The sequence below is a fragment of the Pipistrellus hanaki genome (genome assembly GCF_964339955.1).
Source record: "Pipistrellus hanaki genome assembly, chromosome: 6".
NCBI lineage: Eukaryota > Metazoa > Chordata > Mammalia > Chiroptera > Vespertilionidae > Pipistrellus > Pipistrellus hanaki.
In genome coordinates, this window is record NC_140508.1 from 73,024,516 (window position 1) to 73,049,107 (window position 24,592).

The 24,592-nt window shown below is 52.4% G+C and overlaps 1 protein-coding gene across 5 annotated transcripts in view; it reads right to left on the reverse strand.

Moving 5' to 3' along the window:
• CTIF (cap binding complex dependent translation initiation factor) overlaps positions 1-24,592 on the reverse strand; it is a 222,083-nt gene that overhangs the window by 141,278 nt on the left and 56,213 nt on the right. For 3 of the 5 annotated variants that reach the window (XM_084887413.1, XM_084887414.1, XM_084887415.1), the window contains exons 2-7: positions 23,640-23,845; positions 21,125-21,172; positions 16,484-16,555; positions 7,971-8,044; positions 7,186-7,290; positions 1,376-1,451 (exon numbers count right to left, since the gene is read on the reverse strand). In XM_084887413.1, the coding sequence (XP_084743539.1) occupies positions 1,376-1,451; positions 7,186-7,290; positions 7,971-8,044; positions 16,484-16,555; positions 21,125-21,172; positions 23,640-23,819 (555 nt within the window). In that variant the 5' untranslated portion in view covers positions 23,820-23,845. Of the gene's footprint in view, positions 1-1,375; positions 1,452-7,185; positions 7,291-7,970; positions 8,045-16,483; positions 16,556-21,124; positions 21,173-23,639; positions 23,846-24,592 lie in introns of those variants that run through there. The other 2 variants (XM_084887412.1, XM_084887416.1) reach the window with 2 other exon arrangements.

The following is a 24,592-nucleotide window of genomic DNA, read 5'->3' on the forward strand; positions in this document are numbered from 1 at the left end:
GGGTGGGGAATGCCACCAGCACCCCTCACGTGGTCCTCAGGGTCTGAGGAGGGAGCGTGGGGAGCACTCCCAGGAGGAATGTCAGGCCCCTGCACAGCAGGAGACAGTTTGGCCAAACAGGTGAGTCCCTGCATCTTTGTGTGGCTGCCTCTTCTACTACCTCATCCGCTCCCTTGTTCAGGGCAGGAAGGGCCCGGGTGTTGCTTTGGGTCATTTTTGGGACCGTTTACATGTTGAGCGCCAAAAGGCAAGGACATCTTTGGCTGCTGGGGACTAGGGACTTCCCACTGCAAATGCCAGCCTGCGTAGCCTCCGGAGCGGTGCGCTGGCGCCCTCTAGTGGGAGCTGACTGCCGTGCAGCCGACTGTCCTGGCCTCTGCACCAGGTGCGCCTGACCCTGAGCCACACTGGGAGCAGGATTACAGATGATGGGGGCTGGAAGGTTCCTATCATTGCCAACACGGCGCGACAGCCAACCCCTCCCACCCCACACGCAGTTCTCAGCAGAGGTACCAAAAGTGCAGGAGGGGCTGCTAAAACCCCATCCTAAGCCCAATTGCTTGGGTTTTAGCTTCTACCCTGCCGTATGGCTTCATGGCCTGGAACCATGACTGGTGTCGTACCCCCTCCGCCAGAAACCATGCCACCGGGCTCAGAGCCTCCAGCTTCCCACCGAGCTCAGAGCTCCCGGGAGCAGCGCTGGCTAGCCTCAGCGCGCCTGAAGCTGGCGATGGGTTGTGGGCGCCAAAATCTAGCTGCTGGCGATCCCCTCCCCCAGCTCACCTGACCTTCACCCTCTTACGAGGAACATCAGCCCTTACTGACCAACGAGGTGCCGTTCCTGGGTGGAGAACTAGGCTGGGGAAATGGGGGAACCTGCTGCCCGCCCTGCTGCTGAGCCCCAGAGACGGGGGTCCCTGAGGGATAGCACTGTGTGACTCACCCCCTACATGCACTGCCTGCTGTGGAAGCACAGCCAGGAGGGAACATCAGGATAGGGGGTGCTTTGGCTGGAGCAGGGGTTGGATGGGCACCCACGTGTCAGCATCTGGGCTCTGGTGAGGCCCTCCCACTAGGACCACTCACAGTGACTCCCAGTCACCCATGTATGACTCCCAGTGAGAGAGGAGCTAGAGCTCCCTGGAGATCAACAATAGGCATTAAGTCTGAGGGCCACTGGGTCCTCTGCACACATCACAGTGGGACCCTTTGGACGTGGAGGCAGCCGCCCTGCCCACACATGGTACATCCGGCGATGTTTTGTTGGAGGTAGGGGACCAGCAGAAGTAGAAGTGCCCAGGCCCAGGCTCAGGCCCAGGATCGGGATTGGGACCTGGGAGAAGGAGAGTGTGTGAGACTCCGCCCCTGTGCCTACCTGCCAGGCTGGGAGGACCTTCTCGATGTCATTCAGGTTGATCCCATCCCCATCTTCCAGCTTCCCTTTTCCACACCTGGAGCAGAAAAGACAAAGACGTTGAAGGGATGGCACCTGACTGTGTTCCACCCCACCTGGCAAACAGGAAGAGTTGGGCCTATCAGGTGACACATGGTCCTGCCCTCCCTCCAGGCCTGCAGAGCCAGCCTGTCCTGCCAGGAGGAAATGCCCTGGAGCCCCTGGAGATGCTGACCATCCCCCCGCCCTCTCCCAGCCCCCACTGGCTACACAGGCCTTCATGGAGGACCAAGGACTCATGCAGGTGGGATGCTGAGACCAGCTGGAGGGTGGGACACAGAAGCACCATAAACTCCTTGCTGATAACCCTCCACGCTTGTCACAGCTCTGCAAAAGCTGAGCACCTTGACCAGTACCCCACAGAGAAACAAACAGAGAGAGAACAGCTTCCTCAAGGTCACACAGGCCCCGTGGGGCTTCCTTCTCCCTTGGCCTGACCTTGGGCCAGCCCGCTGGCCCACTCAGACACCGACACTTCATGTCCTCTGTGGCCAGGTGACCCACCCTTCAGGCCAAAGACACACCCTGACTCAGTGCCAAAGGTCCACGTCTCCTGCCCATTGAAGGTGCAGGCTTTGGCACCAGACCCCGGGGTTGGAACCCTAGCCGCGTCCCTTACTGGGTGACCTGTGCAAGTCACTTAACCTCTGTATCCGTTTCCTCGTTGGAAGAATTGGGATAACTTATAATGTCTAACATGATAAGGGGAGCAGAGGACTCAATTAATGTATCGAAGTGCTTAGAACCTTGCCAGGCGCATGGGTACGCTTACACTTAGTATGCCATATTTAACGGTGAACATATCTTCATGGTAAATACAGGAGGCAGTTAAATAAAATGATGATAAAATAAATAAAGGAAATGTATTGCTATTGGTCCTACTACCTCTACTTCTCCTACGATTGTTGTTATTGTGGAAGAAGAGCAGCGCAGGGACCAGGGACATGCATCGCTTTTGGAGCCAGCACAGCCTCATGCAGGCCCCTCACTGGGGAAGGGTGTCTCCAGCTTCCTCGTCTGCCCCAGTGAAGAGAGTAACAGCTCCTGCTTGGCCGGGTGGTGGAGAGTTTACAGAGTCTGAGGCTAGCACTGAGGACGGTACCCACCTGCGCTGTGCGCAATGCTAGCGACTACTATACTGTTATTAGTGACCCAGTGAGGGCTGCCCAGAAGCTGGTGCCAGCGTTTTCCAGTTGCAGTTAATGCAACGTTTAAACTTCAGAGTGATTTGTTTAGTGGGTCAGTATTTGCCAAGCATCTCTTATGTTTTGGGTCCGGTCCGTCTCCCTTGGAGTCATGAGCAATGGACCCAACGTGGCCCTACCCGGATAGGGCGGTATGCCTGAGCACCAGTAGGGGGAAGGATAAGATCAGAGTCAAGAAACTTCTTTGGCCAGAGGGGACCTGGAACCCTGAGGAAGAGAAACCGGGTGGCTGTAAAACAGAGCAGAGGCCCGGAGGAAGAGAGCACGGGAAGTGACCCATGCCGCGTTTCACCAGTGCCTTTGTGTGGGCTGCCCCCGAGGTAAACGGTGCACAGGCTGGGCCCTCGGCCGCAGCAGGGTTGGGTCAGGGGTAAGAGAACACGCTGCAGGAACCCAGAAGAGCAGGGTCTACAACAGTCTGAGCAGAGGGAGGGAGATGGTGGGGGAGCTGGCCAAGCAGAGAATCTGGGAGAATGTCCCGGGCAGAGGGCAGCAGGGAGGGGAGCAGGGAGGACAACGGCCCGGAGCTAAATGCAGCCCAATGCCAGCAGGACATCAGTGTGCATGGGCTGGAGTAGGGGGAGAGGGTGCCAGGGGTGGGTAACAGACGATCTGGAGGGCCAGGCTGGAAGGATATGGGGGTGGGGGTGGGGCTGGCAGGTAAAGCTGGGGCAGAAAGGGTGAAGGAGGGAAAAGCGGATGAGTTCTTGCCCCTCGGCCCCCGACTCTGGCCTTGGGATGTGCTGGGCTGCCCACGAGGCGATGAAAGGTCCAGAAACAGCCTGGCCAGTGCAGCTCAGTGGTTGAGTGTCGACCTATGAACCAGGAAGTTACCGTTCAATTCCTGGTCAGGACACATGCAGTGGTTGTCGGCTCAGCCCCCAGTAGGGGCCATGCAGGCAGCAGCCAATCAATGATTCCCTCTCATCACCGATGTTTCTTTCTATCACTCTCCCTCCCTCTCTTCCTCTCTGAAATCAAGAAAGGTCTAGAATCAGTCAACTGCCTTTTCACTAACACATCTGCCTGGTAGAGACAGGCCGGCCTGTGAAGCTTCCAGCGGCTTGTCGTCATTTCTGTTTCATCTGTGCCGGGGCAGGGGAAGGAGGGGCCTCCGGACTAGGCCGACTAGAATGGCTGACATGGCTCCTCTAAGTCACGTGTGTGTGCCCCTCTGGTCCAGCACATGCAGGCCCCAGCCTAGCACAGCACAGGCCTGGCCTTCCCTTCTCCCGTCACAGCCCCAGGGTCAGCAGTGGGTGGTGTGTGTGTGTGTGTGTGTGTGTGTGTAGAGGGGAGGCCGGGGTGTGTGTGTGTGTGTGTGTGTGTTCCCCTAGCCCTAGACCCACCCTGTCCGGGGCTCACAGCCCCTGGATGACTGCAGGCTGAGGTCAGAAGGTTGATGGAGACCAGCTGACTCACTGTTGCCAACAGGGTTTCCAAGGCAACAGCTGCTTCGGATTTCTGTCCCTCCATGGATACCTGGGAAGCCTTGGCAACGAAGTGCCCTGCTGCCGAGATGCTGCAGGGGCCCGGCTCTAAGGGCACACAGTCCTGGTCCAGCCACAAGGCGGCCTCAGGGTGCTGCACCCGACTCCCTGAGCAGGATGAGACAGCATTTGGCCAGAACTACGGGAGCCCTGGCCGACTGTCAGCAAATCCTAGAGGCTCCAGTGAGCAGATGAGCCTGGCCTGCAGCTGGTGAGGGGCTGTGGCCGGTCCCTCTGGCTGCAGAGGGGACATGGTCCTCAGCACCGGGCACTTCTCCTCCCCCGAGTCATCTGTGGCCACTGCCAACCAGTGTTCCGTTATGTTCACTTGTGGGAACTGGTGCAGACCCTCGGAAACCCTGACTGTGACATGAGCTCCCCATCCGACACCTTCTGTCCTCTGGGCCTGTCTCCCCTCTGGTTTCACCATCCACGCGCCCCCAGGGACACGGGAGAGATGGGTGCTTCCCAGGGATATGCTGTGTCTCCCTCCCGAAGCGTTCTCCACGCTGCCCCTTCGCAGTCACGTGACAACGTGCCTGGCAGCTAACTTCACAGTGCGCACTCTCTAAGTGTCTACACCGCGCACCGAACCTTATTTCCCTGAAGTCTCAGTCATGAATAGGTGCATGTTTCCTTCTCATGCTGGGCAGGGGGCTGTGTTTTATGCAGGGAGGGAGGGAGGGAAGGAGGGAAGGAGGGAGGGGAAGGGAGGGAGAAGTGAGAGAAAGAGAGAGAGAGAGAGAGAGAGAGAGAGAGAGAGAGAGAGAGAGAGAGAGATCCTCACAGTACCAGTACCATGCGGGCACACAGGGGGCTAGCAAATGGGCTTCAGAAATGCAACATGCTGTTCCCACGGCACACCCCATGCTCAACCTCACCCACAACAAGGCAGACGGGAGCACCCCCTCTGCTGAAAGCCCACTCCTGAACGTGGGAAGGTCAGCTTCCCTGCACTCAGCTGTGAGTGCAGCCCTGCTCAGCAGCAGTGCAGGAGGAAACAGGTACCTGCTGCTGAATGAGGGGCTGAGCGTGCAGTGAGCTGGCAGACAGCGCGAGGCAGGGCCAGGGGAGCCTTGGGCCGGGCCTCTGCTTTGCTCTACCGCCTTCGAATAGGGTGCTCCGTGCTCCAGGCCATCTTCCCTCTCAACCCAAGAAAACAACCGCAAAAGTTCTGATGGAGCCCGCACGTGCTCACACCCTACACAAACAGGATAATGAAAAAAAAAAAAAGGGAGGCATGGTGAGAGGCTCCATCCCCTGGGAGAGGCTGACATACCTCTCCCTAGAAATATGCATGTGCATACAATTTTGCATCAAGTTTTAAGGGGGTAGGCCGATTCAGGGATACCCTGGATGGCATTAGAGGCCTTCAGTCACGGCTTTGCCACTTGGGCGAGCCACTGGGGGAAGCCCAGCCTCTCTGAGCTTTGTCCCCCTCATCTCTGAAAGAAGGGTGAGGACCTCCCAGGTGGCAGCTCACTACACTGAGGTGAGACCAGCATGGCCAAGAGAAGGTGTGGGCGGGACAGGAAGTGGCAGCGGGAGGCCAGGTGAGAGGCAGGCCACTTATGCTCAGACCTAAAGCGATAGGGAGACAGGAGTGGGCAGGGGAGGCTCGGAAGGAAAAAGCCAGGAGTATAATTTTAAAAAGAAAATTTCAAATGTTCATGACGAGGTGGAGAAATCAGAACCCTTGCATGTTGCGGGTGGGAAGGTGAAATATCCAGCATTTTTGGAAAATACTGGCAGTTCCTCAGAAAGTTAGAACACAGAATGACCACGTGTGATGTTGTAATCTATAATAATGAAAGTGTAATATGGCCGAAGCCGGTTTGGCTCAGTGGATAGAGCCTTGGCCTGTGGACTGAAAGGTCCCGGGTTCAATTCTGGTCAAGGGCATGTACCATGGTTGTGGGCACATCCCTAGTAGGGAGTGTGCAAGAGGCGGCTGATTGATGTTTCTCTCTCATTGATGTTTCTAACTCTCTATCCCTCTCCCTTCCTCTCTGTAAAAATCAATAAAATATATTAAAAAAAAAAAAGGAAAGTGTAATATGCTAATTAGACTGGATATCCTTCTGGACAACCTTCTGGACAAAGCCGGGGCTGTGAGGGAAGCCCAGGTCCTGGGCACCAGAGAAAGCCAGTGCTGGCAGCCGGGGAAGGAAGACCTACTCTTGCACGAATTTCGTGCACCGGGCCTCTAGTTGATGATAAGAGCTATTTGATCTTCCTCCCCAGTCCTGGCACAGAGCTCCCCAGATCCTGGGGGTTTCCTAAAGGATGGAGGGATTTTGTTGTGTTAATGAAGCGACTATAAAAAGTCCCTAGGCAACCTGAGGATGGGGTTTCCAGGGAAACCAACCCAGAGAAGAAGTGTTAGAACTTCCAGTTCCATCCCCTGACCTCTGGGGAGGGGAGAGGGCATAAGATGGAATTAATTGCCAGTGGCCAATGATGTAATCAATCATGACTATGGTACGAAGCCATAAAAACCCAAGAGGACAGGGCTCTTTAAAGGGGGAAGGCAACAGTGATACACGAAGTAAATAGAGGGTGAGACATCCCAGTGTAAAAGCAACCACTACACCGGAGGTTCTCAAAGTGGGGTCCCGGGACCAGCAATAGCCCTGGGAATCTGTTAGAAACGCACATGCTCACACCCCACCTCAGACCTCCAGACTCGGGGGGTGGGTGCAGGGATCTGTTTAAACAAGCCCCCCGGGTGGTTCTGCTCAAGTGTGAGGCCCATGCATTAGGCTCCCGACGTGTAGGGTCGGGAAGGGAGCGGGTAGTGTGGCTGGAGGGGCCTGGGAAGTGTGGCTGGAGGGGCCGAGGCAGTGTGGCTGAGGGATGCAGGAGGCCAGGTAGCCTTTAGGCCATGACTCATTTGTGTATCCCTCAAGCAGCAGGACCACCATCCTGTTCAGGGAAAGGCCCCTCTCAGCTCTGGTGCAGCCACAGCTGTTTCTGCGCCCCCTCCCCTCTCCCCCCCTGTAGGAGCCCCTCCACACTCCGGCCGGCTGCCCCTTACCCTTCACGGTCGATGTGTGCCAGGGGCTGCTTGGGGGTGTGTCGGAGCCTCCGGTGGAACTGGGTGAAGTCCAGCTTTTCAGGCTGCAGGTCCCAGGTGGCACCACTAGAGGGTGAGGGAGGGCAAGAAATGAGAGGCAAGTGGGAGGCAACAAGCCCAGCCAAGGAATGGAGCCGAATGAAGCCTGTGGTGTCAGCTCTGGGGACCTGCTCAGAGCCAGGCAGAGCAGAGCGAGAGGGCCGTGCCACCCATGGCCTGAGGGTGGACAGCAGGGCAGGAGCCCATTAGCAGCGCCTTCACGGGCACTGTCCCCTCCGCCTAAGGAACCCAGGAAAACACCTGTTCTTCCAACCTGGTCCATCAGGAACCTTCTAGAATCTGAGCCACTGAAAACCCCTCCTTCCTCCAGATTTCCCTGCTGCCAGCCCCACCAACTCTGACCTTGGAGGGTAGGTCCCCAGCCACAGCTCTCTGTCCCAACCCACCTTAGGCTGCCTGACACCCGGAGTCATCTCCTCCGCTCCCCCCAGTCCTCCCTCAGCTCCCTCTTTCCCCTCCTCTTTCTTTTCCCCTTGGATACTCTCTCCTCCTTCTCCCTCCTCGGTCTCCTTCTCTCCTCTCCCAACCTCCTTCCTCTTCAGCCTCATGCTGTGAGCTATCTCTCGCCCTCTGGGTTCTCCCACTTCTTCATCAGTGAACTCTCAACCTTCCCCCAGCTCCCCAGCAGGACACGTAAGCTGGGGTCCCAGCCAGAGCCACACACCACACAGGAGACTGGAGCGCACCTGAAGGAGTCGAAGGTGTTGGCAGCCCAGATGTCTGTGCCCAGCATGTCCAGAGAGTTATCCTTGCTGCCGTTCTAGAAGGGGACAGGGAGGAAAGGAAGGACCACGTTACTGCTTGGCTGGGAAACTGGGAACAACCCCAATCCCAGAGGGGGCTGCACAGGTCTCCCTGCCCCCTCGGCTGGTCATCTTGGGCAGCTGGGAGGACTCAGGTGGACACCTAGCCTCTGCCCAGGCATGGCCGTCGCCTTGATGGTGTTTCTGGAGCTGTGTGTGCCATCAGATACAGAAATGGCTCGGGTCTCGCCGCCCCAGCCCATGGCTCTCTCCTCCAACCCTCCACATGGGCCAGCGGCCCCCAGGCACACTGGAGGGTCCCTGTTGGAGTTGATTTCCTACTCCCTGAGATCAGACAGCTCTGAGAAGTACCCACTGACTAAGGCTATGCCAGCAACTGGATTTCTGTCACTCAGCTCACGTCTTCACACTCAGATAGTTCCTGCGCGGCCCAGCCACAGGTGGAAAACACTCTATGCACTCCAGCATCTGTGATGTGGCTTCTCTGCCCTCCCTGCCTCCACTCCTGTTGCCATACCGCCCTCGTCAGCCCTGCTGTCTGCTAGCCATCCTCTCACTCTCTAAAGGCGAAACTCCCACCTCTGCTCAGGCTAAACGTGTGCATGTCTTGCGACTCGAGCCTGGGTTCCCAGGTGTGAACACACCGGCAACGTGGGCAGACATTCACCAACAGCATGCAGCCTACGGCACAGAGGAAGTCACCGAATGCTTGGCCTTTCATGGATGTGGACCTTTCATGGATGTGGACTCTTCAAATGGGTGGCAGGATAGTATGCAGTATTTCCCAAACTCTTTTGGCCAGAAATCGACCCCACCCTTCCTCTTTATTTCACAGAGCACTTTGCAGGAGTAGGGTTCCATGGAACCCTGCTTGGGAAACAAGTCATCTAATGCTCTCTCTGTTAGCTCTCTTCCCCAGTTAGTCTTCCATCTTGTCAAAGGGAGAAACCCTGGCTTGGGCCTAGCTGGCGTGGCTCAGTGGTTGACTGTTGACCTGTGAACCAGGAGGTCACAGTTCGATTACCAGTTGGGGCACATGAGTGGGTTGTGGGCTTGATCCTCAGTGTGGGGCATGTAAGAGGCAGCCGATCGGAGTTTGTCTCTCATTATTGATGTTTCTGTCTCTCTCTACCTCTGCTTTCTTTCTGAAATCAATAATATATATATATATATATATATATATATATATGCATATATATGTATATATGTATATATGTATATATATATGTGTATATATATACATACACTGAAATTAATAACATATATAATATATATATTAAATAAACAAACCCTGGCTTTGCTTTTTTTATTGTATCTGCCTGCCCACTCCCTCTCCCCACCCCAGCATTGGCTTGGGACCCAGCATCATCCATGAACTATTATTTATCAAGGACTCAGAGGCCAGGCACTGAGAGCTCTCCATGAAGCCCCCGTGGTTTCTTCAAGAACACTGTCCCGTCTGCAGTTCCCGGGCTGGCCCTGGTGAGCTCAGCTGGTCTCTGAGCCCACCCTGCCCCAGCTCTGTGGTCCCTGGCTCTGCTTCCCAGGTTGCTGCAATGCCCAAGCTTGGAGAAGCCCATCAAACAAAGTACCCTTTTCACAGGATCATTGTTAGCACTTAAATGCGGCTGCACTCTTCACAACGGCCCTGTTACTGACAATTAGGGGCCCCATGCCAGGGTGTAGCACGCTGCTCTCAGCATGACCAGAGGGCTAATGAGCACTTTAAACCATGTGGAAGGAGAAATGGAAGGGCAGGGAGACGGAAACTGCCCCAGAGAGGCCCCCGTAGGAGCACAGCTACCCCAGCTCAGGGGAAGACGGACCCCAGGGGATGACAACAGCAGATGAGGCAGCACATACGGAGGCCAGGCACCCTGAGCCCTTTACCTCTGTGACAGCCCTAGGAAGCCAGTGTTATCACTCCCATTCCATCGAGGAGGAAACAAACCCAGAGAACTTGTCCATGCCAGTCCCAGACAGGCCCTGAGTTTATGCTCTTAATCACTGCAGTGTGCAATTATTCAGATAAATTCCGACCCCACTGTAGATTTCCATAATGCAGTCACACACTCACCACCCCCCCCCAAATCTTTGGGTCCTTTCAGTCCATCCCGGTTGTGTTTGGGAAGGCAGTGCTGGTGGAGAGGATAAATCTGCTATCGTGAAGTCAGAGGGACTATGGGGAGTGAGCTGTCTGAGTGAATGAAACAAGGTGGGAGTCAATCCCTATATAGTAGAAATACATGCTAAGTCAGTGTCATGGAGGGAAAAGAACCCTTTTCTATGCTGCTTCATTTTTCTTTATTAACACAACTAAGAATGATTTTTGTTTGTGTGTGTGTGTGTGTGTGTGTGTGTGTGTGTTCACATGCACGAGCGTTAACAATTCTAGTCTGCAAGGGTTTAGAAACTAGACAGAACCTGGCCAAAACAGATACTTCCTACAGGCTGGGTCTAAAGCTGCTCTCAGGCCCAAATGAAATGAGACTTTAGGGTTTGCTTCAGCAAAAAAGAAATAAGAAGCCAAGTGCAGAGGGAGGTGGGGAAGGGCAGTGTTGTTCAAGGAGAAACAGTTGTGTTGTGTGCGTGTGAGCATGCCTGTGTTCATTCAGCACCAAGGACAGCACCCAATGCAAGTGGGCAAGCCTCTGATAAGCCCCCAACAATTGAACCTCCTTATATTAGGAGGGAGATGGGAGCATGGCAGTGCAGAGCCAGCAGAGGACCATCTGGGAGGCACCAGCGCTGAGTTCAGGAGCAGGGAAGGCCATTCCTTTCACTCTGGAACTTCTGTGCCTGTCTGTCCATTCTGTCCCTTCCCTCTCTATCTTCACGGTCTTCGAATTAAGACCCAAAAAGACCAGGGAGAGGTGGGAGATAATGACTACAGCCTATGACCAAGTATATCTCCCCTGAGTCAAGGTCACTTCCAGAATATTGACACTGACACAGTCAAGATACAGAACTGGGTCTTTGCCAGTGTGCTCAGTGTTTGAGAGTCGACTTATGAACCAGGAGGTCACACTCTGATTCCTAGACAGGACACATGCCTGGATTTCAGGCTCAATCCTCATTGGGAGTTGTGCGGGAGGCGGCTGATCAATAATTCTCTCTCATCATGGATGTTTCTCTCTCTCCCTCTCCCTTCCTCTCTGAAATCAATAAAAATGTATATTTTTAAAAGATGCAAAAACATTTTCACCAGCATAAGACTCCCCCTGGCTGCCCTGTTATACCCACACCCACTTATTTCTTGGCTCCCCTCCTTCCCTAGCCTTAGCAATGGCTAACGGGTTCCCCATTTCCATAATTTTGCCACTTCAACAATGTTACATAAATGGAATCGAAGAGGATGTAACTTTGGAGACTGGCATCTCCCCTCCCCCCCTCCCCGCAGCACCATTCCCAGAAGGTTGTGAGTGGCAGAAGTGGCTCCTCTCTGTTGCTCAACGCCACAGCTTGTCCCACAGTTACGTGTGGAAGGACTTGTGGGCCGTTTCCAGTCTGGGCTATTATCGCTAAAGCTGCTATAAACATTTGAGTACAGGTTTCTGTGTGAACATGAGTTTTCATTCCTCAGGGATAAACAGCCAGGAATGCAATGGCTGGATCATATGGTTCCTGGATGTTCAGTTTTTGAAGAATCTATCCAACTGTTTTCCAGAACGGCGGTACATCGCCACCAGCAGTGTGGAGTAACCCGTCCGCTCTGCACCCTCATCAGCGCTTGGTGTTAATTACAGATGATCTGACGGGTGTGTATGGATGTTCCCTCATGGCTAATGGTGTTGAACATCTTTTTGTGTGTGCTCATTTGCCCTCTGTATATTCTTTTCAGTGAAATACGTGCCTTTGTGTATTTTGTCCATTTTTAAATTGGATGGTTTTTAATGTGGATTTTTGAGAGTTCTTTACATATTCTAGATACTAGGCCGATTTTACACCTCAGTGTTGACATCTATGGATTGTCCCCTCTTCATTCAGTACCAACTCTTCCCAGTTCCTGGTATGATAGGTGACTTTTGATTGCACTCAGGACACTTTTGTGATATGTTATGAGATTCTGACTTTTACTGAAATCTGTTTTAACTGGCTTTTGGGATATGACCCTGGCAAGGAAAAGGGGTCACAGCCGCAATATAAGCAGTTCAAGAGTGGCACTGTCGTTACAGCTGGTGGAGGTGAAGTTACCGGTCCCCAATGATCCTGCTATGGAGGCGGCCTTCTTATCACTGGGCAACAGAAGTCCTAGTTCTCACTAGCCCTCCTCTGACACATCTCAGCAGGGAGAGGAGGGTGCCTCACCATTGTCGGGTGGGGTGGAAGTCCAGCTCCCCTACCTGGTCTCCAATAATACCACGGGGAGCATAAGGGCCCTTCTACAAGCCAGCAGGGAGGCAAGGTGCATCTTCCTACTTGGTTTTCTCTGACACCAGCCCAAGGGGGAGGTTGAGGCACCTGTCCCAGCTGGGAGAGGGGGAAGTCCAGGCACCCACTGGGTCTTTGCGCTGGTGTGGAGTGGGAGGGGCCACAGTGTTTCCTGTGCCCTTTGGCTGGAGTAGAACAGCTACTGTCTAAAAGTTTTCTATCCCACTAGGAACCTGCCATCTCCTGGGTCGGAGTCAATGTTGGCACCTAGGGTTTACCTAGCTTGCAGGTTGGCATAGGATTCGGAGTGCATGGGGGAACAGCAGCGAAATCTGGAAAATACAGACCTCCTGTTGCTCTGAGCAACTGTTTGGATCCAGTGGTTATTTCCTGGAGACAGAGACTGTATACAATGAAATACATTGCAGAGAGGCTCAGAGGTCTGTGTAGCCCAATGCCTCATTTTGCAGAAGAGACACTGGACGGCGTGCCACACCTGGGTCGGCATCTGTTCTCCTGACCTTCGGGACACTCTCCTGATGCTTCACGTTGCTACCAGGCATCACGATGGAACAGGGAAGTGCCCTTCTCTCACGCTGCTCCTTGGAGTGTGGGATCACAGGCTGCCGCCAGGACTCCAGACACCATTTCTGACACGCCCCCACCTTTCCCAGGGCTCGGCAGGGACCCGCCTGATAAGGAGGTGCTCATTAGGTTCCCAGCACTGTTTCATCACCTTGCTCAGCAGCCAGCATGGCCAGCCAAGCCCTTCAGCCAGGAAGTCCTTCCAAGGTCTAATCATAGACCCTGCTTCTGTTGTGAAGATTCATTTTCTTTCCTTGACTCCTCCGTCCAGACGAGGAGGAGCTGCTCCCTCCTGACCCCACACAACCTGCGTCTGCCTGCAGCTTTCTTCCCTGAATGCTAAGCCTTATGCTAGGATCTTGATATGTTTTCCCATGATTTCCTCTAAATCATCTCTATGCAGCCCTAGCTGGTTTGGCTCAGTGGATAGAGGACTGGACTGTGGACTGAAGGGTCTGGGTTCAATTCCAGTTAAGGGCATGCACCTCGGTTGCAGGCTCGACCCCCGGCTCTGGTTGTGGCACGCGTGGGAGGCAACCAATCAATGTGTGTCTCTCACATCAATGTTTTTCTACATCTCTCCCTCCTTCCCTTCCACTCTCTCTTAAAAAAAGAAAAAAAAAATCAATGGAAAAAATACCCTCAGGTGAGGATTAACAACAACAACAACAACAACAAAACATCATCTACATGCATTTCCCCCAACATGATGAAAAGGTGAAAACTGTATTTATTCCTCCTAACTAAATGACGAGGTGATGGGTGAGTTCTCATGGAAAGAGGCTGCCAGGATTCCATACAGCTGGCTCCCAATTGCTGTAGTTGGACAGGCCTTCTTGGGACTATGTGTGGCCCATTTTTTGCTCTGAGCCTCCTTCCCCCGATCTTGTGGGACTCGGCCTACTCTAGGCTGCTCCCACTTTGTGCCTTAAAAAGACTGCAGAGGAGGCAAAGGGATTTTTGTTCATTTGTTTTCTTTAAATAAAAGAAGTAAGCCCAGGGCATGTCTAATCCCTGGACGGGGCTTGCACCCGTGCCCCGCCATGGTCTGTGACCCACTACACAGAGCTTTCTGGGCAGAATGCAGCACCTTAGCATCCTCTGGCCGCCACTTTTCCTGGGCACATGGGGCCAAGATAGGGAGTTGGGGCAATGCCAGAGCAGCCTGACACCTCAGTCTCAATTTAGCCTGTTTCCCTCTGGAACTAATTCTCCCCCATAGGCAACCTTGGGGAAGTAGAACTGCCCCATCATCCCAGTGACCTCAGAAAGCTCAGCAAGGTCAATGTGGCCAGAGGCATAGGGCCCAGTAGGGGCTGGCTGCATGGACTAGATTTGGGCCAACACCAGCATCATTATGAGCACCTACTGTATGCAAGGCCCTGGGCCAGGGGCAGTCAAGGAAGCAGAGCCAGCCCTAGCTCCCATTTTTGGGTTGACAAGCTGGCTGAGGGCACAGGCAGATGCACATGGAACAGTCTGATCACATCATGAATCTGCCTGGAGGAGAGGCTAGCGGGTGTGCTTGTGGGGCGGGCAGCTGTCCCCGAGAGCTGGTCCTGTGCTCAGACATCTAGTGGGCCAGATTGAAGGGGGCCCTGAACCATGGATGGGCCAGCAGCATCCCATCGGAGCTGCACTCAGCAAACACACTCTTCAATGGACAGCTGTGGTTCTCCCCTCCATCAGGGAGCCACTCCATGTGGGCAGGGGAAGCTGGTGAAATAGAAATCCTGACCAGCTCTGATTCCTCCATCAGAGGCCCAGGGTGGTGCTCCCACTGGAATGTGAGCCGTCATGGATCATGGGGACAAAGGCAGCCCCCTAGATAGCACAGAATGAGAAGCAAGGAACTTGTCCCGACACTACTGAGCTGCCATGCCAACCCGGAGCACCCACACAGGTTGTCCTGAGAAAGAAGCTTCCCCTTGGTATACATCACTCTACTGTTGGTATCCTAATGACCTAGTCACTCATGTCTAAATATCAGGCCTTTCATCACTGAACCAAAGTCCTCCTGACCTCAGGAGACCCCACTCCAATCCAGCTGCGGCCTCTCGTGCAGTGTGGTGTGTAGCACATGGGTCCCAACCACAGCCTTCCACCCAGAGGTCTGACTCAGGCCGCCTCCTCTGCTGCGCCTGCCCAGGTTTCCTAACTCTGGACCTAAGGTCTGGGCCACCTTTGGAAACTTGCATCTCCTGCCCTGCACTGGGTACTCCTTCACACATCATTTTGTCATTCTAAACAGCAAGGCTCCTGAGGGCAAGGGCCATGCCTCAGGCCCACCAGGGCTTAGCACCAGGCCTCTGCACTTCCTGGCTGAGTAATCTACAGGGAATTCTTTTGCAAACACCTTCAACTCTTTGATAGCTTCACACAGCACTGGGGGTGTGGCCATACCAAGCTCAGGCCACACAGCCACCCCTCTGACCCCAGTTAGCTCTCTGAAGTCAGGATCAAGCTATTGCAGGAACCCTTCAAGGCTCACTCGTTTCTCTGGACAGATGCAGTGTGAGGCTGGGCTAGGGATGCGGAGTGAGGATAAATATGTGTGTGTGTGTGTGTGTGTGTGTGTGTGTTTCCAGCCTAGAGGTCACTAGGGATGACTCTGGAAGATTTGCTGCCTCCTGCTCTCCTGGCCACACAATGCACATAGGGGTTGTATGTCCTGGTCCCAGGACAGCTGGCTGGCCTTGGAAAACGGTCACGTCTCTGACACCTCACCCCCCAGTCTACTCCTCCAGGTCTTCCACAAATCTAGAGCAGAATCTCCGAAGTGCCCCACTGGCACCAACCCCCTAGGAGTCCCACTGTTTGTGGGACCCATCATCAACATGAATGTGTGGGCCTCCAGTTCATTTTATTGCTGAGTAATATTCCGCTGGGAGCATATATCACATACCACTTTTCCGTTCTCTTCTCAGAGGACATGTGGTTGTACGCAGGTGTTTGTTGTAATACACTAGAGGCCCAGCACATGAAATCGTGCACAGGTAGGATCCCTTGGCCTAGCCTGTGATCAGGGCCATCTTCTGCCCGCTCGGCAGTTCCCCAGTCCAGCCCCGCCATGGCCACCCACCCCAGTTCCCCACGGTTCCCTGTTCACTATCCTGAAATCAGAGCCTGTGGGCCAGTGGGAGAGTGGGGGGAGGGACCGGGAGGTAATCTCTGTGTTCTTAGGAAGGGGTGCCTCACTGTGGGCTGGCTATTTAGGGAGAACTTTCCAGGCAGCAGGCGGCACCCATCCTCTTCCACTTCCTGTGTGTTCCACCCTCCACTCCTCAGGAGAGGCTTTTCTGACCTCCAATCCACTGTTCCCTGCAGGCAGGGAGGAGGCATCAGAAAGAGCAGCTGGGCCACCAGAGGGTGTACAGGGGACCTGCAGGGTCACCAGCGATGACCATCATGGGCCAGCCCAAAAACCCAGACAGAAAAGACACATGATGACCCCCCGATGGGGCAGGGCTCTTCCCTACCTGCTGCGGGGGGCCTCGCCCTCGGGAGAAGGGACAGCTGCTGTCCAGCTGCCGGCTGCAGTCCGCTGTCCACTGCAGGGGAGAAAGGAGAGGTCAGTGATGGCAGGACATGCAGGCTCAGCCTCACTCAGCCCAGCTCCAGCAACCTCCCCCCCCCCCCCCCCCACACACACACAAAGGCATGGCCCTGTCCTCCTGCTGCAGAGACAGTAGAGAATCCTGCTTGGCCATTTTAACAGCAAATCCTTCCGACCAGCAGGTCCAAGCTGGCATCTCTGGTACACATGGGGAAGGCAACCTAGTTCCCTTCACCTAAGCCCACCAAAGTGATGAAGATGCTACACTTCAAAGTCAACCAGACGTGACACAGGATCACTGAGTTTTGAACAACGGGCACCATGTTTGCCCATCTGACCACCTCCAGCCACTCTAGCCCTCTACAATGTCAAGGCCAGAGCTGGAGGTGAGAGGGATGTGTGTGTGTATCTTCCTGTATGCCCAGCTTCAAAGGACGATGGAGCTGTGGACTGATAGGACAGCCCGGCCTTGGGGAAGAGCCCCAGACTGGCCAGCAGAGCTCACACCCACAACTTCCGGGTGACAGCTTAGAGGCCTGATATGCCCAAAGTGTGCCCCCCTTGACCATCCTAAAGCCTGCCACACTGGGGTCCCTGGACCCCACTGTTCACCCATTGAATCAGACTGTGAGGGCAAGGCCTGGGCATCAGTGTTTTGACAAACTCCTGAGTGATGCACCAGGAGTTTCAGAGCCACTGATACCCATGTGACCTCCCAGGCTTCACTGTGTCATCTACACAATGGGACAGCCAGGCTGGGAAGCTCTGCAGGCTGCGATGAGGACGTCTGTAAACCATAAAACACTGGGATACGGAGCATAGGAACAGTGGGGCCCTTCCTGAGTAGGTGCTATGGAGCTCCATGGTGGCGCTGTTATTATTATGTTAAACATTCGCTGGCCTCACAGGCTAAGGCTGCTGAACAAGGACCTTGATCTACACCCTTACAGGGAAAGCACTCTCTCTGCCTGACACACCTGGTCAAAACTGGCAGTGAGCGCGGACGGCTCAAGGCCTGGGCTTGTGTAACCTTGGCTGGACACACCTTCCCGATTGTGGGCCAAGGACACGACCTCTGTGCAGGAAAGATATGTATCTCAGTGCTGACGACACGGGCCAGTGCAGTGAGCTTAGAGCAGTGCTGTCAGCAGACACAGGATGAGAGCCACACACAAAGCTGCAGATGTAACTGTAAGTGACCCAGTAGCCACATGTTAAAAAGGTCAAATTAAGCGCATACTCCATTTTGTCTCAACATATTTAAGATAGGTAATTAACATAAAATGTATTAATGAGATGTTTTATATTCTTCTCTTCACATTAAGTTTTTGAAATCCACTTAGAGCCCACGTCAATTTGGACCTGCCACATTGCAAGTGCTTGCGAGCTGCATGGGATGGCTGCCATATGGGACATACCAGCTGGAGGGAAATGGCAAAGGTGGTATCCCAGTCCCTGGGGAGTCCCAGCTCTCACACCCACTTCTTGCCCATCCTGGCTCTGCACTCCAGAGGAGCTGGTCCCTGCCTACTGTGCCTCCTAGCCTCCCTGTCAGCTGGTTTGGCCAATAGGAGACCAGAAGAAGGGAGAAGTCAATCAACTGGTTTGGCCAATGGGAGACAGGAAGGGATGAGTCAGGGCATCAGCTCCCGCCTTCCCCCACCTCAGGTGGCATTACCACCAGTGACAGGGTCTCCCTCATGGCTTCAGCCCTCAGCAGGCAGTCTTCTATGCACGACCCTGACCCTGGCTCTGGCAACACCTGTGTATCAGGTGTAAAGGTGGTAAGGCTTCTTGCCGTTAAATCTCGGGTAATTTTGCTGCTCAGCTTTTTTATTATCTGTAACCAACGCCATGCATTAAATTCCCTCTGTCTCAATATTTGCAGTCTCAAAGCATCTCCCTAAGATATGTATTAATTATAGGGGAAAAGGAGATATCTATCAGACACCTGTTTTTGAGGATATCATTGCCTGCAATAAACTCTTATCAACATCCTGGACTCCCCAACATGATGGATGCACTGAGAAGGGCACATTACCTCTGAGGTGTTCTTGCCGAAAATACAATCTCAATCTAATCAGGACAAAACATCAGGCAATTCATATTGGGGAACTTTCTACAAAACAAGTGATCAGTACTCTTCAAAAGCATCAAGGTCCCCTGACCGGTGTGGCTCAGTGGTTGAACATCGACCTATGAACCAGGGAGGTCACGGTTTGATTCCTGGTCAGAGCACATGCTGGGTTGTGAGCTCCATCCCCAGTGTGGGATATGCAGACAGCCGATTGATGATTCTCTCTCATCACTGATGTTTTTCTCTCTCTCTTCCTCTGAAAATATGTTTTTAAAAAAGTGTCAAGGTTATGGAAGATAAGAAAAGACCAAGAGAGTTTCACAGATTGGAGGAGAATAAGGAGACACAACAATGACCAAATTTGGATCTTGGAATAGAACAAGGATATTTAGTGGAACAACTGGTAAAATCCTGAATAAGGCCACATTGTACCAATGTTAATTTCCTAGTTCTGATCACTGCACTGTGGTTATGTAAGATGCTCAGATTGGGGGATGCTGGGTGACAAACAGGTTCAAAGGACACCCTGCACTATTCTTGCACCTTTACTATAAGTCTAAAATAACTTCAAAATAAAAAGTATACGTATATATTGTAATATATATATACATACAAGGTGGGGCAAAAGTAAATTAACAGTTGTCCACATGGAAAATAATACAATAATTAATAAATAATAATACAAGAATAGCCAAGACTGGTTTGACTCAGTGGATAGAGCGTCAGTCTGTGGTCTGAAGGGTCCCAGGTTCGATTTAGGTCAAGGGCATGTACCTTGGTTGCGGGCACATCCCAGGTGGGGGGTGTGCAGGAGGCAGCTGGTCGATGTTTCTCTCTCATCGTTGTTTCTAACTCTCTATCCTTCTCCCTTCCTCTCTGTAAAAAAATCAATAAAACAAACAAATAAATAAATAATACAAGAATAATCTGTGTTTCACACTCACAAATGCAAACCTACTTCTGCCCCACCCTGTATAATAAGTATCTGATAATTTCTCGCCACCTCAATAATGACCCTGCTGCTCCAAGCCACACCTCTCACCTGGACCACCTAAATGGCTTCCTAGTCTTTAATCAGTCATACCATGTTCTTCCTCTGCTCAAAACCCTCCCGTGTCTTCCTGTCTCGTTAGAGAAAAAGCCAGAGTCCTCTCCAGGGCCAACAAGGCCCTGCAGATCTGGCTCTTCTACGACATTCCACTTGCTCACTCTGCTCCCAGGGGACTGGACCCAAAGCTGTTCCTCACAGCAGGACGTGATCTGTGCCCTTGACATTCCCTCTGCCTGGAATACTCATTCCCATGTGGCCCCTTCTCTTATCTTCTCCAAATCTTTGCTCAAAAATCCTCTTCTAAGTAAGCCTTGGGGACAGCCCAGCTCTCACACCCCTGACTGCGCCTCACTCGTGTGTGTATAACCTTTGAACGGTCTAGTTCTTTGTCTATCATCCGTCTTTCCCCACCGGAAAGTAAGAGCTGGGGGAAAGGGATTATATGGTCCTTTCTGCTAATCACTCTGTCCCAGAGCCTAGAACAGGGTCTGATAAATAAACGTTAGCTCTAATTATATTTCACTATGCAGCCAAAAGTAGAAAAAGGGCAGATTTAAATAATTGTGCTTTATGCCAAACACCACCAAGCAATGTGTAGGAGCTCATGCTAAATAAAGAAGCAAGCTAAAAACTACACAGATGCTAGAACCTCAGCTTTGTAAAGATATATAAAGAAAGAGTTTTACACCAGAAATTACTAGTATATTGGCTTCTGCCATAAAATTATGCTGAACTTCTTTCTCTGTATTCTGACTGTCTCTGATTTCCCAAATGTTGCTTTAGAAGTAAAATAAAAATTTAACCCTTTAAGAAATAACTGGTAATCATATTAAAAAGAAATCAAGAAGCTGCACATTAAATGACAAGAGACAATTTGTCCCAACACACTGGTGGCAGTGTGAATAACAGTCATTCTGGAGAGCAATTTGGCAATGGCTGTTGAAACTGATTCCACTTCTCAGCATCTGCCTAAAGAAACGCTTTTGATTGTGCAGAAGGAGGCACGTCTGTCTTCACTGAAGTACCTTGTATTTCCAGAGGAAATTTTGGAAGTAACCTGAATGCCCATCAAAGGTGAAAGGCTGAGCTATGGGACATCCATACTATGGGCTACTGTGCGAGCATTAAACAGAACACAGCAGATATACACACTTAGAAGACTCCCCAGGGCATACTGCTAGGGGAAAATGCGAGTTATTGAACAACACAGTTACTGGCTACAATCTCTGATTTTGAAATAATACATTTCTATAGGTCATATTATATAGGAAGTTGCTAAGGGAGATTCTATTGATAATATTTGAATTCTTGTATACCATGAAAATGTATGCCTATAGTACTTATAAATGTAAAGATATATATTGTTTTTTTAAATAAGGGGAAAAATAAAATGAGTCCTCCATGGGCAACCACCCCACAGCTTCCCTCAAACTCACTTCTTCTGTTAAGACTTTCATGGGTGGTCCACCATTGAGTGCTTCCTCCTATGAGCAAAGAGGTGGGAGTTGGAGGTTCAGAGGCAAGGTGAAATGAAGGGATGGGATAAAAGGGGGATGAGGCAACAGGGAACAGGGAAGGCAGAATGAAACAACAAGAAGAAGAAAAAGAGAAGAAAAACATTGTGAAAGAGAGCCCTCAGGCCAACTGGAATACTCGGATCCCAGCCTACTTATGGGCATCACGGCAGGGCGGTCTGGCTAGTTCCTGTCTCTGTGTCTCAGTTGTTTCTTCTGCAGAATAAAACTATAACCCCCTTACTGCCAGGCACAGAGAGAGGACAACTTTCAGGATACGACTTTGGGGACTTGGAATCCAATGTAGGGTGGCACTCTTGAAATGTATGTGTGTGTGGGTTTTGATTTAAAATATGGTATCCTGAAAGTGCTGGGAAACTTGGAGCCTATATTAGTATGCTCTTGGTTACTCGTCTAAAGAAATGGAAGCTCACTTTCTCCTCTCCCTTCTTCCCCTCTCATGCTCTTCCCGCCCCTTCCCTCCTCTCCCCTCCCCTTCCATCTATCTGGCTATCCATCCATCTTTCCAGTTGGTGCTGGAGAGGAACAGGGAGAATCGGCACTGTAAGGCATTTTCCTCCCGAGTGCCAACTGCATCTCTCAGATCCTAAGAAAATGGCCTCATCAACTGGAGGACAACATTCTTCCCCATCCCCTCAAGCTTTTTCAAGGTTTCCAAGATTCTTAACAATTTTCCTCTCCCAGGAACATTAAAGCACCACCCAGACAGGCAGACGGGGACATTCTCTGGGGTTATTTTTGTTCTATGTTTTTGGCTTCCATCTAAAATAGTCATCAAATTAAATAAAAACAATCAAACGTGCTTTAGCTGAAAGATTTCCCATAAGGCTGTGTCAACAGAAGTGTGCTGTGTAGACACTTCTAAGCCCGGCCTTGTCCACAGTGCACCCTCCTCTGGAGCCTGTACCCCAGCTGGGTCTGTGGGGCGAATGTGGACTTGAGGATTTTTTTAACTGATTTTTTTAGAGAGAGAAAGGGAGAGAAACATTGATGGGTTGCCTCCCATATGTGTCCCAATGGGGGATTGAACCTGTAACCTAGGTATGTGCCCTGACCAGGAATGAAACCCACAATCTTTTGGTGTATGGAACAATGTTCCAATTAACTGAGCCACCCGGCCAGGGCAACAAGCATCTGTTTAAAGCTCCTCCTGATGTGGATCCTGGTGCGTGGTCAGATCCAAACTATCCCAGGAGCAAGAATCGGCAGTGCAGGGCCCAGAGGGAGGGCACCACTCTATTTGCTGTCCTCCTGAGAGCCCAGCAGTCACCACAGGAAGGTCAAAGCCACTGGCAGGCCCTGCCTTCCAAAATTCTCTTCCCAGGGCCCGCTTTGGAAACAAAAATCCACAAAGCATACCTCTAGAGCAGTGGTCAGCAAACTGAGGCTTGAGAGCCACATGCGACTTGGGAGCCACGGTTTGCCACTCTGTTGACTAATGAGTTTGCCGACCACTATCATATACTACCCTTTACCTCTTTACACACAATATGCCACAACTACCTAACCCTTACAGCTTCCAACTACATGGTAACATCTAGTCTAGTCCAGTGGTTGGCAAACTCATTAGTCAACAGAGTGGCTCGCAAGCCGCAGTTTACCGACCACTGCCCTAGGGTGAAGCTTTATGGCTTCCTTGGACCTTCCTCCTGTAAGGACCCATTTCATCTGGAAGAAACTTTGAAAGATGCCCTGCTGGAGCCACCAGAGTCCAAATGGTAGTGGAGGCAGGCAGCACCCACCAGGTTGGCCCCACCCACCTGTCTATGGGCCAGCTCCTGAGGGAGAGAGCTCCCAGATGCTTATGGGAGGCAGCAAGAGTGCTTCCTCCCCACCCCAATCTTGGCCCACAGTCTTTCCTCCGAGTCCACCTTCCACCCAAGACCAGGCCTGCCACAGACTGACCAGGAGGGGGCGAGACCAGCCTGAGATCCTGGTCAGAACACCTCAAGGGCTTCACTAGGTCTGACACAGAGCCCTGAGGGATTGCCAGAGAGACTCAATTCTGTGGCTGCCCACAACGGCCTGTATATGAAATCAGAGAAAATATTCACAAGTCTCAGCCTTCTCATTGTGTGCATTTTGGATAAGCTGTAACCCCCAAATCTCTTTCACAACTTAAGCTTAAAGAGGACAGGGAATAAATAGGGTAGAACACATAGTTGGTACTCAATACATCTGTGTTGTTAATTGCACGTTGGCCCAACAGGGTGGGACAGAGCAGAGGCGGGTCAGAAGGTCTGAGATGGGCTTCCTGCAAGGGTCCCACACTCTGTTAAGTGGGACCATCCACATCTCAGCAGTCTAGGGCCAGGCAATTGGATTTAGGATTCCCTTATCACACCCTTTGAGTTCTCCCAGGCCCCATGCCTGCCCAGGCCCCAGCCCTTCTCCTCCTCCCTGGGGCGATGCTCACCTGGGAGATGTGGGACTGCGTTTTCTCGCTCTCACCGTCACCCTCCGTCTTGTCTGTCAGCAGCCCCTGCACCTGGTACTCGAGCACGTAGCTGTCGATGAAGCGCTCGAGCTCCTCGATCTCCTGGGAGCGGCTGCTCCCAGCCTCAGAGGAGGCAGACGCTGCCGAGGAGTTCTCCATCCCTCCAGCGCAGGCCTGGGTCAAGGCTGCGGGAGAGAAAGAGCACGGCTCTGTGAGAAAAAAGCTGGAGGCGGAGGCCATGCCCCCATTAGGGTGAGGTGGATGCTGTAACTCTCCTGTGTGCAAAGGGAAACTGAGGCCCACACAAGGCAGGCAACTTGCCTAGCTGACCAACATGGGAACGTGCGCGATGTTTGGGATTAGTCCATACCTACACCTTGCCATTTGGGAAAAAGCAGAAAACAGACCAGTCGACCACCCAAGCCCCATTTCCCAACGTGGAGTTAAGAAACGCTGCCATAAAGCAGAATAAAATAGACCACAGGCTTTGGTGTCTTTGACCGAACCATTAGGATGTATCAGGGACCCTCAGACACGAACCCTCCAAGGAAATGCCTCTTTGTAAAGAGATGTCTTCTCTTTGGTCACCAGACTCTCCCTACATTAGCTGAAGCCTGCAGGCCTGACATTATAAGCAAAATTCTGCATCCTGGTGATGGTGCGGCTCCGGGGACCCATGCTGGCTCAGTCTGAAGGAATGTGACCTGCTTTTAATGACAGAGGTGAAAGGCCTGGTGGGTGGTTTGGGGGGGCGTGGCCTAGCCATGGAGGCTGCCTGGCCACCCTGCATACCCTGGTTAGCCCTTGGGCCTTCTCTCAGATGCGGCCTGGCATACCCGGGGTGGCATTCCAGGAACACTGCTGAAATCCAACAACAGAACTGCTGTCGCTTTGCGGGCGGACTAGGTGGACCCAGCTGCTGTAGAGGCCCT